The 16,356-nt window shown below is 44.9% G+C and overlaps 1 protein-coding gene across 2 annotated transcripts in view; it reads right to left on the bottom strand.

The window, feature by feature from the left end:
* Positions 1-3,270: 3,270 nt before the first annotated feature.
* The window catches only part of GALNT16 (polypeptide N-acetylgalactosaminyltransferase 16), a 75,138-nt gene continuing 62,052 nt past the window's right edge, over positions 3,271-16,356 (bottom strand). The window contains exons 13-16 of one of the 2 annotated variants that reach the window (XM_058831072.1): positions 15,495-15,636; positions 14,098-14,214; positions 6,829-6,968; positions 3,271-4,457 (exon numbers count right to left, since the gene is read on the bottom strand). In XM_058831072.1, coding sequence (XP_058687055.1) covers positions 6,831-6,968; positions 14,098-14,214; positions 15,495-15,636 — 397 coding nt within the window. In that variant the 3' untranslated portion in view covers positions 3,271-4,457; positions 6,829-6,830. Of the gene's footprint in view, positions 6,969-14,097; positions 14,215-15,494; positions 15,637-16,356 lie in introns of both variants that reach the window. The other variant, XM_058831064.1, reaches the window with a different exon arrangement.

The following is a 16,356-nucleotide window of genomic DNA, read 5'->3' on the forward strand; positions in this document are numbered from 1 at the left end:
TCTCTTCAAACAGACTGTTCTCTGTGCTTTTTATGCAGGTGTCCCACTTCTTTGAAACTGCTGTGGGCACCTCCAAAATACAGCTGTACTGCAGGGCCAGTTCTGGTACCCAGATGCTGAAGGGGAAGCCAATAGCAGACAGCAGCAGGTCCAGAGCTCAGAACTAAACAACCACCAGAAGACCCCTTGGCAGCCCCAAGGGGCAGTGACATGAAATGCCAGGGCAGGACGTGAAAAGGGACTCAAGAGCTGGGATGAAGCCTGGGAACACTCAAAATTACCCTGACAGGTAACAGCCACCATGCTTACAAGGAACTCAGGCTGCTTGAGAAGGGCATACTGAGATCCACCCATCAGCTAAGGCTGGGATGGGGAAAGGCAAAGCAGCTTGAACTGCGCTCTTGAACACAAAATTCGGGGAGAAGAGCCTGAAATTGGGAACTGGGAAAAGAAAGTAGATGGACCTTGAAGTGCAGAGGGATTCACAGGTGGCCTTTTGGGTCAGCGGACCCATTTTGTTCACTTCATGCTCATGAATTTGTGCCTCCCCCAGGCACTGGCCAGCTCATCACCCAGCACACTGCTGCTGTTACTGCCAAGATCAACTCTGCTGCAGGCGATGGCAAGCTGGACTAGTTTCCATGGAAATCAAAGAGAGAGAAGCTTGTTTCCACCAAAATCACATTCAAAACACAATTTTGTCCCAAGTGGATTATTTTGTTATCTTTTATCTCATTCTTGTTTTTTTCCACCATGCAGTACAGATGAAACTGAATTTATTTTAATGACTCTGATTTGTAAGGCACAAGTTTCATCAATAAGTCAAGCAGAAGTTGCTATTTCCATTCAGATGGGATGTCTCAAAAAAGGCAAGTCTGAACATTTACCAGTGTCATTTTCAGCACAGAAATACTACCTTGTTCTGGTCTGGTTTTAATAACTGGTCAGTCACTGATGAGATTTAAGCAGCATTTCTCAAACAGATGCAGATCGGTCAAAAAAACAAGAAGGTTGTTCACTTCCCTCCAGTCCCTTTGCCCAGTGGGTCCTTTGCAATGTGCTGCAGCAAAGAAACATTTTTTAACACAGCCCTGGACTGTATCACAGCTGTTTGCAAAACACCTTACAGAAACAAAGCCCTAGAAATGGGGAGGGCTGCTATCTTGCACCCCAGCTGGGACAGTGATGGAAAGCTGATGCCACACATAGGCAGAGTTCTGGAGAAGCAGAGCCAGAAGGACAGCATACTGCAAATATCCTGCTAATTTTTGTAGGACACTGTACTGCTGATGATTTGCTACTATAGCAGCAAAACAAACACACTGAAAACAAATTTTGTTTCAGGTAGATCTAAACATCTAATTTCAGTATTTGCAGTTCTCCAGGGCTTCTCTGCTTCTGTTTAAAGTTCTCACAAGTCATGATGAATCTTGGGCTCTCTAAAAGGGAGGGATACAGGAGTTCTTCAGCTCCTGTCTGAACACTCACCAAGCAGTAGAGACTAAAAGAGAAAGGATGCAGGGAGCATGTTAGGATGCTTGCCCGAGGGAAGAGCAGAGCAGCAGTCAGGTTTCCAGATGCTTCTGAACTTAGGATGTACTTTTAAAATGCTGAAGAGGTCCAGTTAGAGGGCTAGAGATATCACCTTCCACACACCCTGCAGCCCAATAGCAGAAGGTCTTGAGAATTAATAGACGTTCCCATAAGGTCTCTGTGTCAAGCATATACTTTTTAACAAACTGCAGAAAAAGATGGTCCCTTAGCACCTAGACTTGTTACTGAATGTAGCCTGGAGAATACCTCTGTTTCTAAGAAAATAATCTGCTTTGTGAATTCTCAAATAAAGTATTTGAGTATTTTAAAAACCCAACAAACAAGCAACAAATCAAAACAACAATTGATTTTCCTTTTTAGATAAAGCATCTACTGAATTTGACTCAGCTGTATGACTGCTGTGGATGTGGTGTTTCTAGGTTTTCAGCCTCTAGAAGAGAAGTTACAGCCCTATAATTTTTCCCACATGATATTCAAGTCCCTTTTGAGGCACCTGTTTCTACTCCAAAGCCTTCTCTACCTTAGGTATGTGTCAGACCACTGCAAGTCTAACCCTGTCCTCCTCAGAGGGTAACCCAGCCCTCACCCATTTCTCCTTCCCTCCCAACCCCTCTGGTCTGGCTCTTCAGAAGATCAAAACCAAATCATTTTCCTAGGCAGGACTAAAAGAAGTCTTCCCAGCCATCATTACAGCCTGAGAACCTCCTGGTTTCTAGGGCACTTTGGTGGTCATCACTCAGGGTGTGCATGGTAGGGCTCCAGGGACACAGCCAAAAACGTCCTGCTAGAAGAGCAGCACTAAGAGAGAAAGCCCCAACTCTTCTCCTTTTTACTGAGTTCCTACAGCACTCAAACAACAGGCAGCATGGATAGGCAGTGGTTCCCCCCACATCAGCTGATTGCAGCATACCTTCACCCTCCTTCCTTAGACAGATGCTCTGGCACAGCTGCTTTCTGTATAGGCAGACCCAGGTGACCCTAATTTGAAAAAGCCTCTGCCAGGTGAACTGGAAGGCTGTTAAGCCTTGATTTTAAACTCAAAGTCTCCAAATTGGCATTGTTGGCTAGTATACTTCCCCACCACTCCTCTTTTTCTTCTTCTCTTTTTTTTCCCTCCCCCTCTTGTTTTGTTTTAAATAATATGAGGTTAGAAAAGCTTACTAGCCTCTTTGGGGAGCCACAATATTTGAAGCTCAGTGATGCACATGCTAGGAGACATCTGTGGGTGGTGATGCCTCTTTGCCCTCAAGCCAGAAGCAGAAGAAAGGTCTTTGGGAGGCTTATGTAAAAAGTGGGCAGGCTGCTAACTTAAGGAAAATATCAAGGAGGGAGTAACAGGAAGAATTAATTCCCCACAACCCCAGATATTTCTTTCAGCATATAAGTCAGCCCATTAATTGCCAGGAAGGATACTTGTCTCCCCATCCAGCTGGGAAGGAATATTTCAGCCTATTTCCAGTCCTTCTGAACTGGTACACCATTGTATCCCAGAAGCATCTCTGCCCACTCCAGCAGCATCCCTCCTGAGGCAACCCAGGAACCCATGCAAAGAACTGGAGTATGTATTTCCAGGGAACAAAACCAGTGAGAGACAGAGGAGGGGACCAGACAAGAAAGGATGTTCCTTTCCTTCCCAGTAGAGGAAGCAAAGGGGAATAAGAACAGGCTGAAACGCTTATTTCAAAATGGATTTTATTCCAGGCATTAAACAGATTCTGGCACATGCTTTTTTTTTTTTTTTTTTTTTTTTTTTTTTGGAAGAAGAAGGAGAACTAATCTGGGTTCCACATAAATTACATCTGGCAAAGTGCAACTTACAAATGAATGGGAAAAATAAACCTTTTGAAACTGATTTCTGTACAAGAGTAGATTCAGCTCCTCTTAAATAAACCCCCATTGGGTTCATAGCACAGGAAATTACATTGGATGCTCTGACAGTAACAGCTTTCTTTAAAGGTATTACCAATGCAAATGCTCTGTCTTGACAGTCTAGGGGGCTGTTTAAAGTAAACAGGAAAACAAGGGTGAGCAGCCGCTTGTTCTGACTGTGAAAAATAGTCCGTTTGCTTTTAGAAATCCTATCAGACACCTCTTATAAAACACGGCACTGCGTGGACCTTGGGGGAGAAAGTAGAGATAACATTGTTCTTCCTTCCCTTCAGTGCAAGGGAAGTGTAGAGTATGCTAATAATGAGTTTGAACAAGACTTTGTTTATTCCAAGAAGTTCAGTTTGCCCACACTTGACAGCAGCCTTTTGTAATGTACCTCCTTTTCAGGTAGTCCTAAAATACATTGGAAACCAGCAGCTTCCAAAAGATGATGTGTGGGGAGGTCTATGTTGAGCTAAAGCAATGCTTTAGCTGACAGAAGAGTGAGCAGTTGGGAGGTAACCTCAGGTGAACATGTCCAAAAGCAGTAGAATTAAAAAATTAAACTCCAAATTCCACAAGCAATTTGAGTTATTGACACCTAGCATATGTCCACCTTTGCCCTTTCCTATCCCAGGCCAGGGCACCTGAAGGAGGAGAGTGTCCTATCTTCAGCAGCCCCAGCTTACAGCCCAAGAAGGCTGCCAGGTCACACTCTACCAGGAGAGCAGTAGGAAGGGAGGCACAAATCAACACAGCTAGTCCAGGTCTGCCTGCTCCAGGAGCAGTCAGCAACCTCCAGCATGGGAGCCAAACACACAGTCAAGGGCAGCAGTCACCATGCTGACAAGAGCCCTTTGAATTAGGGCTGGCCCAGGGCTTGGAGACTGTAAATAAGCAGAGCTTCTGTGGTCTGCAGCAGTCAGGAGCATTGTCTGTAGAGGAGCTGGGTCCTGGTCCCAGAGTGGTTATGAAGAAGGAACTGCAAGAAAGCTGCACACACACAGTGGGAGCAGGGAAGAAGGAGGCAGTACCTGGTAGAGGAGTGAACATGCTGTTAGCTGCAACACACAAGCTGCTGGAGAGTGAAATGGGGGGAGGTCAGATGGTCCACTTAGGCTGTGTTTTGATGAAAATATGTTCAAACATAAACCCCTTCACACTTCATTGTATATGGAGCTTACAAACAGCACCTGCTCAGTGGCTCTTCATCTGTCTTTGCATCAATATTTTTCAACCCAGGTAGGTAAGAATTTGACTGTTCATGTCTCCTATTGCATAATAATACTATTCTGAAAAGACCATCTCCTGTATATTCTTGTTTAAAAATGCAGTAACTGATAGGATGGCATCTCTCCCCTCAATGGGTCAGTCTGCCCTGCTCTCACTCCATTCCTAGGCTATTTCCCTTCCTTCTCTGCCCTCTCCTGACCTCAGTGGTTCTGGCCCAAAGCATCTCTATACAGGGAAAGAGAAATCACTGCAGAGCCAGTGCCCTCATTTCCACACAGAAGAGCAGCTGCACCATTCTGTAAGGATCAAAAGGAACTCCCTTATGAGTTTTCACAGTGCAGGCAGGTCATTCTTCTGGCTAATCAGTGCTGAGATGGGGATCTGGTGTCAAACTGAAGCAGGGACAGCATAAGAGCTCCTGCCACATGATGGATTTAAGCTTTTTAAACCAAGAACAAAAAAACATTGTCCAGTTTTCACACTAAGCACATGCAATGTATGAAGAACATTATCTGTTCTTTTGTCAATTGCTTGGGTTAATATCAAGCTAAGAGAAAGAATTAAAAAGAGATACAAACATGATCAGAAGCAACCAGCTGTTCAGAATCCAAAGGAACAGCCTGTTTCTTCTACACCAGATCAGAAAGGATCCAGGGAAGCAATTGCCTAATGAAGATGGTCCCACCATCAGATTCCCCTGTCAGGTTCAGGAAAGTAAAGCTGGTTTACAAAATCTAACAGATGTAGTTAGGAGAAGCTAAGGTTGTGGGGACTTTATTTGAATAGGTAAGCATCCCTTGTCAGGTTTGGAAACCCACACATGGCTAGAGCTGACTGGTAACTGGGAGCAGGATTGGGATCCTAGCTAGAGATGTCTTTGGTATTTCCAGAACATGAAGGAGAGGTCTCTCAGGGCAGGCCTGCACTGTGGCAGCATTTGTGCAGGGGTCAGTTTCAGCTTCACCAGCTAACCTCTCCCCAAGGTGTTCACAGGGAAGAGAGAGGGATGTCAAAAGTAGAGCAACCCCAGCCTTTTTGTCTCGTCTTTCTCGAAGAGAGAAGGAAAAGCAACTAGACAGAGGGAGTGGGTGGTTTTTCATGCCAGGCTCTGTTCACAGGGGCTATGCAGAGCTGGAGAGACAAGCATGAGACCTGTGGTCCTGCCCAGCCAGCAGCAAGAAGTCTTCTATGAGCTAGGGGCTGTACCTTTCTGTCCCTCACAGTGGGGATCTGGGTGGCACCTGCCACCAGCCTGAGCCTTGTGCAGCACCTCTGTCTGTGTGTGCTGCCCATGCAGCTCTGTGCACCACCTTTGGTGTGGGCAGCAGTGGCTGGTAGCACCAGGAAGAGCACCCAGAGGACAGTCCCAGCTTTAGCATCCCCAAGTGTTGGCACCTGTCTCTGACTGGCTCCACCAGAACATGGTACCCTGAACCTGCAGGCTTGGGCCACTCCTGGAGGCAGGGCTGGCCTTCCACACAAAAAAGCTGGAAGGAAGACCAACAGGGAAAAAGTCCCTGAAACAATCCCTGGTTAGGCTGGTAAAATAGATTGTCCCTTTTCAATCTCTTTTGTCAGCACTGCCCAACCTCAGCACATTTGACTGTAAGGCAGTTACTGTGGGCAGAGGAAGGAATGAGCCCACCAAAAAGAGGTTACAAACCTGCCCCCAGGATCTGTTAGCTCTTTCCCAGCCTCTCCACTGATCATGATGGCTCTTCTGGCCAGTCCTCACTGAGAAACATATGCATAAATGATGCACGATGTCAGAGCAAAAAGCCAGGGAAGCCAAAGAGCTACCAATGTTTGTACAAGCACAACCTAAGCTGCTGGACTGAAGGCTGTGGACTCTGGATGCAGAGAAAGGAAAGGATGGGGAGAGCTGCAAGTATTGGGCTGGGTCCTCCTCCATCTCTAGGTGCACAGGCATCAGCTACAAAGGAGAACTTAAGACACTAAATGGGAAGATTTTGACAACTGTCCTGATCCCTCTCATCCTCAGCTTCTTCTCTGAAAAGCTCAAAAACATCAAGTGCTCAGCTGAAATGGTGGCTTACTAAAGGGCACAATGAAAACATTTAGGGTCAGACATACAGAACCATTCCTCCCTTCCTGATCCCCCTCTGTTCCCAAAGTCTCATGCACAAAGAAACAAGGATATCTCTGTGCTACCATCATGTTGCTTGTAGCAGCTCCCACTGTTGGCCAGGTACACCTGCTTGACAGGGGTTGGTCACCACTCTTCCAGTCTGGTTTTCCAGGCAGAGACCGCTGACAAAGTGTTGAATGAAACTGCCTTTCATCTTCCACTTCTGTGAGAAGACACAGAAAAAACATGATGTTACTTCCATTCCTCTACAAAACTGTGACTTCAAGTTGAGGGTAATCTCAAGTAAATTCCAACAAGTGGGGAAAACGAAAATCTGGGTATGGGCAGCATCTCTAAATCACTGGGTTCCTGTACTTATGATACCTGCAGTTAAGTAGGGTTAGGGTTTAGCTGAGTTACAGGGCTGGGTACTCAGAAGCATCTAGAAGGAAAACAGAAAGCAGTGGTGGTCACAGCACCAAGCCTTGGCTGAATTCAAGAGGCACCTGGATGATGTCCTCAGGCACACAATGTGACTCTTGGGGTGTCGTGTGAAGGGCCAGGAACTGGACTCAGTGATCCAGATGGGTCTCTTCCAACCCAGCATATTCTATGATTGTGTGATTCTATCAAGACAAAAATCAGCAAGTAATGCCATTTTCAAAGTATATTACAGTCACAGTTTCTGGGCCATTTTCTGTCCTGGGCACCCAGATTCCTGACAAAACTTGAAATCCTCCTATGGTTGCTTTCCAATCCATGGAAAGCAAAGCACTGAAATGTCTCCCAGCCTGTCCACAGAAAGCAAAAATCACACTTCCTACTGTTTTACTGGATCTCTCTCTTATCCATTGTTTCCCCATCTCTTCTTTCATCAAATTCAAAAGGTCCCATATGCAACCCTTTCCTGAAGGTCCACTTTGGCTGTGCTGCTTGCCAGGAAATAAAAATACATCCTAATCTTGAATTTTAAATTCTGCTGGGAAAGGGCTGTACCTTTCATCCCTTCTTGAAAAAAAAACCCAAAACAAAGCTGGGAGCACTGTGGCTGATAATGAAGAAAAAGAAGTCGAAACCAGTCTGTGGATTTGGGATGTCCCAGATGATGCAGTGTCATTCATCTCCAGTGGGGCACAGGTGAGCTCAACAGGTTGAGAAGATTGAGGGGTCCAGGCTCCAGGGATTTTCCCCTCATTCTTTTCAGTCACACAGATGACCCAGTTAGGTCTGGGTGTTCAGTCAATAAAGAGCTTAGGAATATTATGAGGATGTTTTGGCCAACCCATGAGACTAATGAAGAAGAAGAAACAGTTTGACAGTACTGATGGACCTCAAGAGCATTGCAAAAATAATATGCAAAGAGAATTTAAAATTTTCCTGCAATATCTGGGCAATCTCAAAACCTACAAACATTTTAATTTTTGGGTAGCATAGCAAAAGGACTGCCACATGCTGTGTGGTTTAAGATATTCAGTTATGTTCACATATTGCTGGAAGCTGTTAGGTGTCTTGGAGGGCAGGGCAGTTGCAAAGCCCAGAGTAATCTATTGCTCCTGTATTACTTCTTTAAGTCTAAATACCAGAGGCACGATCAATTTGCAGTATTGCTAGCCCTGTTTGACAGGACAACATCAAAGGAGAGCTGTTTATGCAGCAGGAAGAAGCTGATTTTAACGGAGAAGGAGCAGAGGAATGCAGTGATGATGGACAGGAAGATACAACGCAGTCTTTGCACTACAATGCCCTCACCAGCTGCTGAAACCCACTGCCTACACAGGTCCCAGAGCCATCTGGCTCCCATCTGGCAGAAGCCTCCCTACAAAGAGCAGAGGAAGAGTTAATATCATAAAGCAGCAGCTGTGATGGTGGAGTGCAAAGGAGGGGGTCTTCTCCCCTGGCAAGCCGCGCTCTGTGCCTAGCTCTGCACGACAGCCTCCCCACCAGTGTCTCCCAGTGTCACAGACACCCCAGTGAAGAGCCCTCTGACCTTCTCCAAAGCACACCTACTTCCTTGCCCTCCACTCTCCCACCACCTCTCTGTATTTGTGAATTCTCAGTCTCCACATTCCCCTGTGCATGTGCCAGAGGAAGCCTGCCAGCTCTCTCTCCCACACACCCCACAGCTCACCAAAAGACCCTGCTGTTATGAGATGTGAGGTGGAGGACAAGGACAATTACCAAGAGACATTGGTTTTCTTCTTCCCCCTCGCTGTTCAGGAGAAAACTAGCACCACTGGAGGCTTGCTCATGTTATTCCTTCAGATGAGAGGCCTACTACTGTGGCACCTGTCCACGCTGAGCAGGTACCCAGCACGATGTCTGTAGGGAGTCTGCAGCAACAGGCTCAGCAGGACACCAGCAAACACTCCCCAGAGCACATCTACTGCTGCTGTAGATCGTTCAGCTCCTCAGTGATTCACACCACTGGACAACCCAGCATGTCAAGACACCCCAGATCCCTTTGATGGAAATAAAGTGGGGCAAGGATGGGGAAGGGGAGGAGGAGAGAAGGTGAGAGTTGAAGGTGAGGCTCCCCTGGGCTGCAGGGGGGTGCCAGGTATATAGCTGTTATAAAGCATACTAACAGTACAAGCCAAAGTAGGGCTCCTCATCTCAAATGCATGGGGTATTTTCAGAATGATGAGTTTTACCTGTTCTGATCAGAAACCATGTTTTTCTGCCCTTCATGAGATACCAGAGCAACTCCCCTGACTTCACCTGAACCTTTCACAAGGCCTGACTGCAGACCACAGGATTACCAGACAGCCCAACATCCTGCCCCACAGGGACACATCATTATCTCAGACTTTTCTGGAGGGTGGGTGGTAGGAATGGATGGCAACAGGAGATAGGATGCTCATCTCCCACTGCCAGCCACCTCAGAAATGAGCAATTTAGTCTAAACTAGTTAGATGTTAAATTAGATGTTAATTTAGATGCTAAATTAGTTGTGCCTGGTGACATATTTATGGAGGGGTTCAAGCTACAAGTCCCTTCTGGGAGGGCCCAGCTTTCTCCAAAGACCACAAGGGAAGCCTGGACTAAGTTTTAAATGATAGCAATAATGACCATCTTTAGCAAAAAATAAAAGAGCAGACACCTCCTGCATACACATTACAGGGAGTCCTCTCTTTTCCTACACCCAGACATTATGACTGGCCTGTACTTGGAAGGAAACATTTTAGAAGATACATTGCACAATCTGAGAAATTTTGGCTTGAAAATTCTCTTTGGTCTCCTTTTCTTGTGCAGATGGAGATAATACAGTTTACTGGTCAGAAAAGGTTTGGAGTGAAGATGGAGGAAGAAAAAAAAACTTTTTTTTTTTTTTAATATATATCTTGATCCTCCTCCCCACTGTCAACCCAAAATTTCCCCCATTTTTCTGTGAATCTCTCTCTCTCCCCCTCTTTTTTATCTATCACTTCAAAGTAGTTTTAGGTGGTTGGACAGAAGCATTCCACATGCAATAACTAAGAGAAAAGCCAGAAATAGCCAGTCTTGTTCTATCCAATATACACAGGAGCTGAAATTGTTTACACTAGTCTAGTATTTCAGAGTAATCAAACATTCTCTTTTAACCTGCAGTAATCCGGGCAGTCCAGGGTTTCTCTCAAAATCCTAACTGTGAAACAATGGAATTGGCCAAGAATTTTTTCATGAGGACTGAGATGCCAAACAGAAATGTATGGAGCACTGATAACTGGAGTAGGCAAGGATGTTGTAAATTGTAATTGAGTGTATTTGCAGGGCCATGGGCAGCCTGAAGCTGGTCTTGAACACTAAATTTTAAATATATGAGCAGAGACAGAAGATGAAAAAGCTCACACCAGCATCTAGCAAGTACTGTATGCACTTTGAGCATTTAAATTTGTAAAATTAAATCACATTCAACTAAGAGAAACTCTTGTCTCCTGAAAACTACTTTCAACTTATGGCACATTGCCAGTATTGTTCTACCTACTTATTATCAGGAAGATGCTGAGCCAGGTGCTTTCAAAATAGACAGGCTTTCACTCCTTTTCAGATACTCAATATAAAGTTGCATTCATCTTCAAGTCGGAAAAAATTCCCAATGGCATACAAAGGGACACAGGATTTCAAATAGTGTTTGTCTCACAAGAAAACTGAGTGTCCTCATTTTCAGGCTGAGGTCACATTCCTTCAGAACATTTTAATGAAATATAGCGGTTTAATAGGATTTCTCAGCATTTCTTGTTCTGTTGGGAAATACTGTGCCAATGTTTCTCATTTTCATTCTCTTGTTTTAGTGTCTGACTCTCACTTTGCCTTCTATTTGTCCTCACTATAATACAAATTAAAACACCACTCCTACTGTCAGTCAGAGCCAAAAAAACAAAGCTGAAGGCAATAATTTATTGTGCATTCAACTAAAAAAGCTATTCTCCAAATAACATTATGGATAACATCCATCTGGTTTGAAATCTAGTTCTGATTATGCAGAATAGCTTTTGGCTGGTCTTCTGCTAGCAGTGCCAGCTGTTGCTGTTGAATGATCAACAGGATCATGTTGCCAAATAGACTTCATTTCTGGTTTCTTTCAACCCAAGGGAGTCTAACAGCACCAAAATTCATCTGAAATGTGACTATTGTCTCATACCCTCCTGCCTGCAAAATTCTAGACTTATTTTGAGGTAATATTCTAGACACAAATCATGATACTCTAAAGCCTCTTGCTAGAGTATTACCTATATGTTAGATGGGCTCTTTCTAGCACTCAAAATTTACAACAAAATTATCTGTCCTTGGGACATCCTTAATGCAGAACAGCTGTGTAGCATGGGCACAGCTTCAGTATGTTTGAAAGCAGAAACCAGCTTTAGGAGCTGTGTGGTGCTGTCATAATGATCTAACAAATCTACTCCCAGGACACTAAAAACCAAAGCTATCACATGTACCAGCTTTTGTCAGATATGTTGCTTTTTCATGACTCAGACACAGACATGAAACCTACATCCAGAAAACCCAAACATCTTTTCCCATAGATCTCTGATGACAGTGACAGGAAGGATGTTCAAAGCTGGACTTTCATTATGCTGCTGTCTCCTTTTAGGATTCTGTACGTGTGATGTGTGTGATGCATGCTGCCCACGCTCACCCTCCTCCACTCAGACCACATCACATACTCAGGGCTCTTGCCTGTCATTTCCAGCTCTGCAAAGTAGCTCTGCTCCCCTCCCTCCACCCTCCACTCAGCTCCTCTGAGTTTCTGAGAAGCCCACTTGAACTGAGAAGTGGAAACACTCATGCACGGTTCGGAAGCACTGCTCTCCCCCGGCACTTGCACTTTGGGCTGTGAGTATCCATGGGGAGACAGGCAAGCTGTAGGGAAAATGAGGGAATTTGTTCCCTCCAGCTTTGCTCTTTCTTGGAAATCAACCTCTCAAACATCAGGAGGAGAGAGAATGGAACGGTTTACAAGATGACTGACTTCTAGCTAATTAAAATCTAACGTCAGTGTTAACAACAATTACTGTTGTGTTTATGAAAGGAAAGAACCATAACAACATTCCCTAGGAACACAACAAACTTGAGCACTGCAAGTAGAATTTGCTTTGTAAGCAGAAATCTGAAATGGGAGTTTGGGACTACAAAAAAGACCCCAACATTTAAGAGCATTTCAACCAAAATTACATTAAAAATTCAAATGCATTTCTCCCACTTCACCCCACCTTATCCCTTCAGCTGCAAGGCAGCTTGGGACGGCAGCTGCAGTTCAAATCAGTCTCTAATTATTTGAAATGCTTATGCTCTTGCTTAGAATCAGTTGGTTAAATCATCTGCTAGGTCAAGTCCTTGATATAAGTGCAGTTTGCCCACATAAGGTAATGGAAAACAAGAGCTCACACCCTTAAGTGTGTGTATGTCTTTATAATGACCCTGTATATAATCAACACATCAGGACTCAATAAATCCTATTCCAGCAGCAGAAAAAGCCTGCTTGGATTACTGTGGATTAATCTCTCTTCTGGCTTCTAATACAGCTTGGACTCCACCCTCCTTGAGGGACCCTTGTCCTTCCGTGACAGAGGAAGCAGGGAAAGACAGCTGATTTTGGCAGCTGCTAAAGTCCTCTCTGCTGCCAGGGAGGGAAACACTGCAAGGCACATAAGGAGAAGTTAAGTGACCTAATTACACAGTAATGGGATGAGTGACTGCCAACAAGAAAAAGGAGCAGGAAAGCACAGCCCATCTGGGATACCCTTGCAGACTAATCCAAACTCCGAGTTTTCCCAGTGTATTCATGGTGACAACTCTTCAAGGCATTTCTGCATTAAGCAAGCCTCCAGAGAAAAGTCTACACAGGTTTTCAATAAATGGGCAGGACTGGATTTGAGTGCTTTCTTTCAGGAAAAACTAATTTTAAGAACTCATATAGCATTAGAAAGCACTGACAAAAGAAGATGCTGCTGAGAATTGGTCAAAGCTGAGCTGTCTTCTACCTTTGGGCTACCAAAACAACAAACACGTCAGAAAGCACAGAGTTAGCACAGCCTTAGATGACAGAAAATTTGTTCTCTCTTGGTGTAGAGGGAAGCACAGGAACTAGGAATGAAACAAGTTCAATCTGCTGTCTGCCAGTGTTGCATTGCTCCCTTTTGTGCTTTGCCCAGTTCTGATAAAAAGGCACATCACATCTCTGTTGAGGGCAGCCCAGCCATAGCAGAGGCCATCCCTTATCTAGTGTTGTAAGGCAAAATGACTGATTTGTCCTGACAGATCAGGGATGCACATCTTGGAAACAGCATAAGTCAGAGAGCTGCATTTTGTTGGGAACATTGCTGCTGTGTATTTTTCCTCTAGGGAGCAGTTCAGGTGGAACATACGGTGCTTTGTCATTCAGTATTTCGTAACTGAGTAGCATGCTCTAGGTTTTAAAGGTCTGCTCACATGCCCAGAGACAGCACAAAGAAGAACACAGCTCTCTCACTTCAAATTAAATAAACAAATGATAGCACACACCACCCTTCCCTTAGGTATCTCAAAGCAGTTGCCTCACCCACCTCTCTTTGGTGCTGTGCTTCACCCATGCACCAATCTGGCTGCACATAAGCTTCTCCAAGAAGCAAAGTTGGGGTGCTGCTGAGCTGGAGCCAACCATGCTGCCAAGGGCCCAGGCAGAGCAGACACCCACATACTGCACTTCCTGCTTGGTCACACACTCTCTCATGCATCCAAGCTTATGGAACACACCAGAGAAGGAGATGCAGAACATGGAAAGGATTTTAATGTGCTTTGATAGCACTGGTTTTGCCCCTGCTGGCTGCACTGATGTAGGTACACTGGTATGTGGCAATGAAGGCATTAGAAAGAGGTGCACAATTACCTACCTGTCTGCCATCTTTTTGATTGCAAGCTTCCAGTGTGATTTGAGAACCAGTAGAGAAGGAGGTAATGGAAAGACACTTGTCCTGCTGTCTAATTAAAGGGTCACTGAATATCCACTCCTTTGGAATAAGAAAAAGAAAGGTTCCATTAGGATCCCAACAGTGATCAGATGAGAGAGAGCTTTCTCTATCAGATATTTTAAAAACCCCTCTATTTTTTGTTCTCTTCCTATGAAAGGCTCCCTGGGAAGACTACCACAGCAGTTGTCACCTGATCAGAAGTTTATGCTCAGCCTTGGTGCACCATGACCATTTCAAAGCCTGCAGCTGGCTCCCCTCACTGTCTGAGGTGTCTGATTAACCCTGGATCCCACACAACTCTCTGCTCTGCCACTTTACAGATTCAGGCCTACAAAGCAAGGAGGATCCCAAGCCCTGACATACATGATATGCCACTGCTTCTGCATATTTCACACAGCAGACATGTTCTGTAACAGGTATCTGGGACCTATAGATTGTCAAGCAAAGCAAAACACATGCAAGCATATCCATATATCACCAGCACACATAAAGGACAAGAGGATTCATTTTTTCCTTCCTCTGACTAGATGGATAGCTGATCCAATCCACTGTTACTACTAGACTTTCCCCATGGAAGAAATACAAAATGCGGTAAGTTTCAGAGATTTCAAATGGTAATGACACAGAGCAATGAGTCAGGTTAAATGGCACACTGAATGCTGCTGCAAACTAGTTTCCAACAGTTAACAGACGTGGGTATGTATTTCCTGGCATAAAACACCCTACTGTGACCCTTAACTTTCTCAAGCTGCTTCCCTGCTGCTTTCAGTCACCAACAGAGAGAGTCTGAGTGCAGATCTTCAGCTTGTATATACCATCACAGCTCCACTGCAGTTAGGAGAACTGCACCACATTACTGCCACTGGGGTCAACTACTTAAACTCTGTGCTTTATACTGAAACACATCTGCAATACAGCACAATTCAAGTCATCTGCAGCTACAGCTGAGCTGGCAGATCAAGGAATTGTTTCTGATCCCAAAAAATCTCTTACCCATATGCCAGGGTACTAGCCAAGCACAGCCCCAAAATGATTCCCAATGAGTGTCACTCCCTGAGCATTTAAGCACTGCCTGCTGTCTCTGAGTGATGAAAACCTTCACATTCTATGCCTGACTGCTGAGTCTGTTGAGCCAACAGAGCTTTGAGAGATGGGGACAGCATCTTTTTCTGCTTTCTGCTACTATTAAAATCATTACAGGGTCAAATTCTTCCTTCCTTCACCTCCATATTAACTCACCAAGGCCAGAGATACCTCTTCATTCAGGTAATAAAAAGGGTAGGAGCAGGAGCAAAGAGCCAAACTGAAGCCTGCCTTACCTGAGTGACAGGAGGATTGTTCACCGTCCCTTTACAGTTTCCCATGCCAGCCAACATATTCCCTGTGGTATCCTGTGCCTGAGACTCCAGACAGTTTCCTCCTTGTCTAATTATTCCTGGAATCAACTCTTTTTCAGGAATCCTTGAAGTAAAATGAGAGTTGAATGGTATTTCATACACAGAAATGTCCAAAGCACTTTCACATTTATAAGGGTGTAATTTGCCCCTGACTGAAACACAGTTCCCTATATTTGACAGAAAATGAACAATATCATATCCACTGGAGAAGGCAAAAGTCAAAGGAGAACTTAGAGGACTGGTACCTTTTTATTTCGGAAGGCATACCAGGATCTTTAGGGGTACCCTAAGCAGTTTAATGTGATGATTCTGAAAATCTGAAAGAGGCTGTTTCCAGCAAAAAAGCCGTATCCACACTGTTTTGTTCTGCTTCTTTCTCCCCCTTTTTCAGTCTTCTCCTCAGCTAACACACATTCTTGCCTTGCTGGTAGGAATGCAGGGAAGATCTGTGCAGGCCAGACTACAGCTGGATGTTCCAGCTTCCACTCACTCTAGCCACAGGCTGAGGTGTTGCCAGGACGTGCTGGTTTGCACATGCCAACATCACAGCTCTACCCACGCTGCAAGGACACAACACTACCATGTCCTGACCCAGGGTAGGGGAAGCCACAGGGAGAGCTGCTTCTGGCATTCCTTAGAGCCTTTTCTGAACCACACAAACCTCTGCACTGAGGCTGTCTGGTTCTACTTGGCTCAACTCCCTCCAGACAGAGCATGGCAGAGACCAAGTCAAAACTGGGAGGGGTGTAGTGCTCTGGCACTTGTCTACACCCCACAGCTCTGC

Source organism: Poecile atricapillus, chromosome 1 (genome assembly GCF_030490865.1).
Source record: "Poecile atricapillus isolate bPoeAtr1 chromosome 1, bPoeAtr1.hap1, whole genome shotgun sequence".
Classification (NCBI taxonomy): domain Eukaryota; kingdom Metazoa; phylum Chordata; class Aves; order Passeriformes; family Paridae; genus Poecile; species Poecile atricapillus.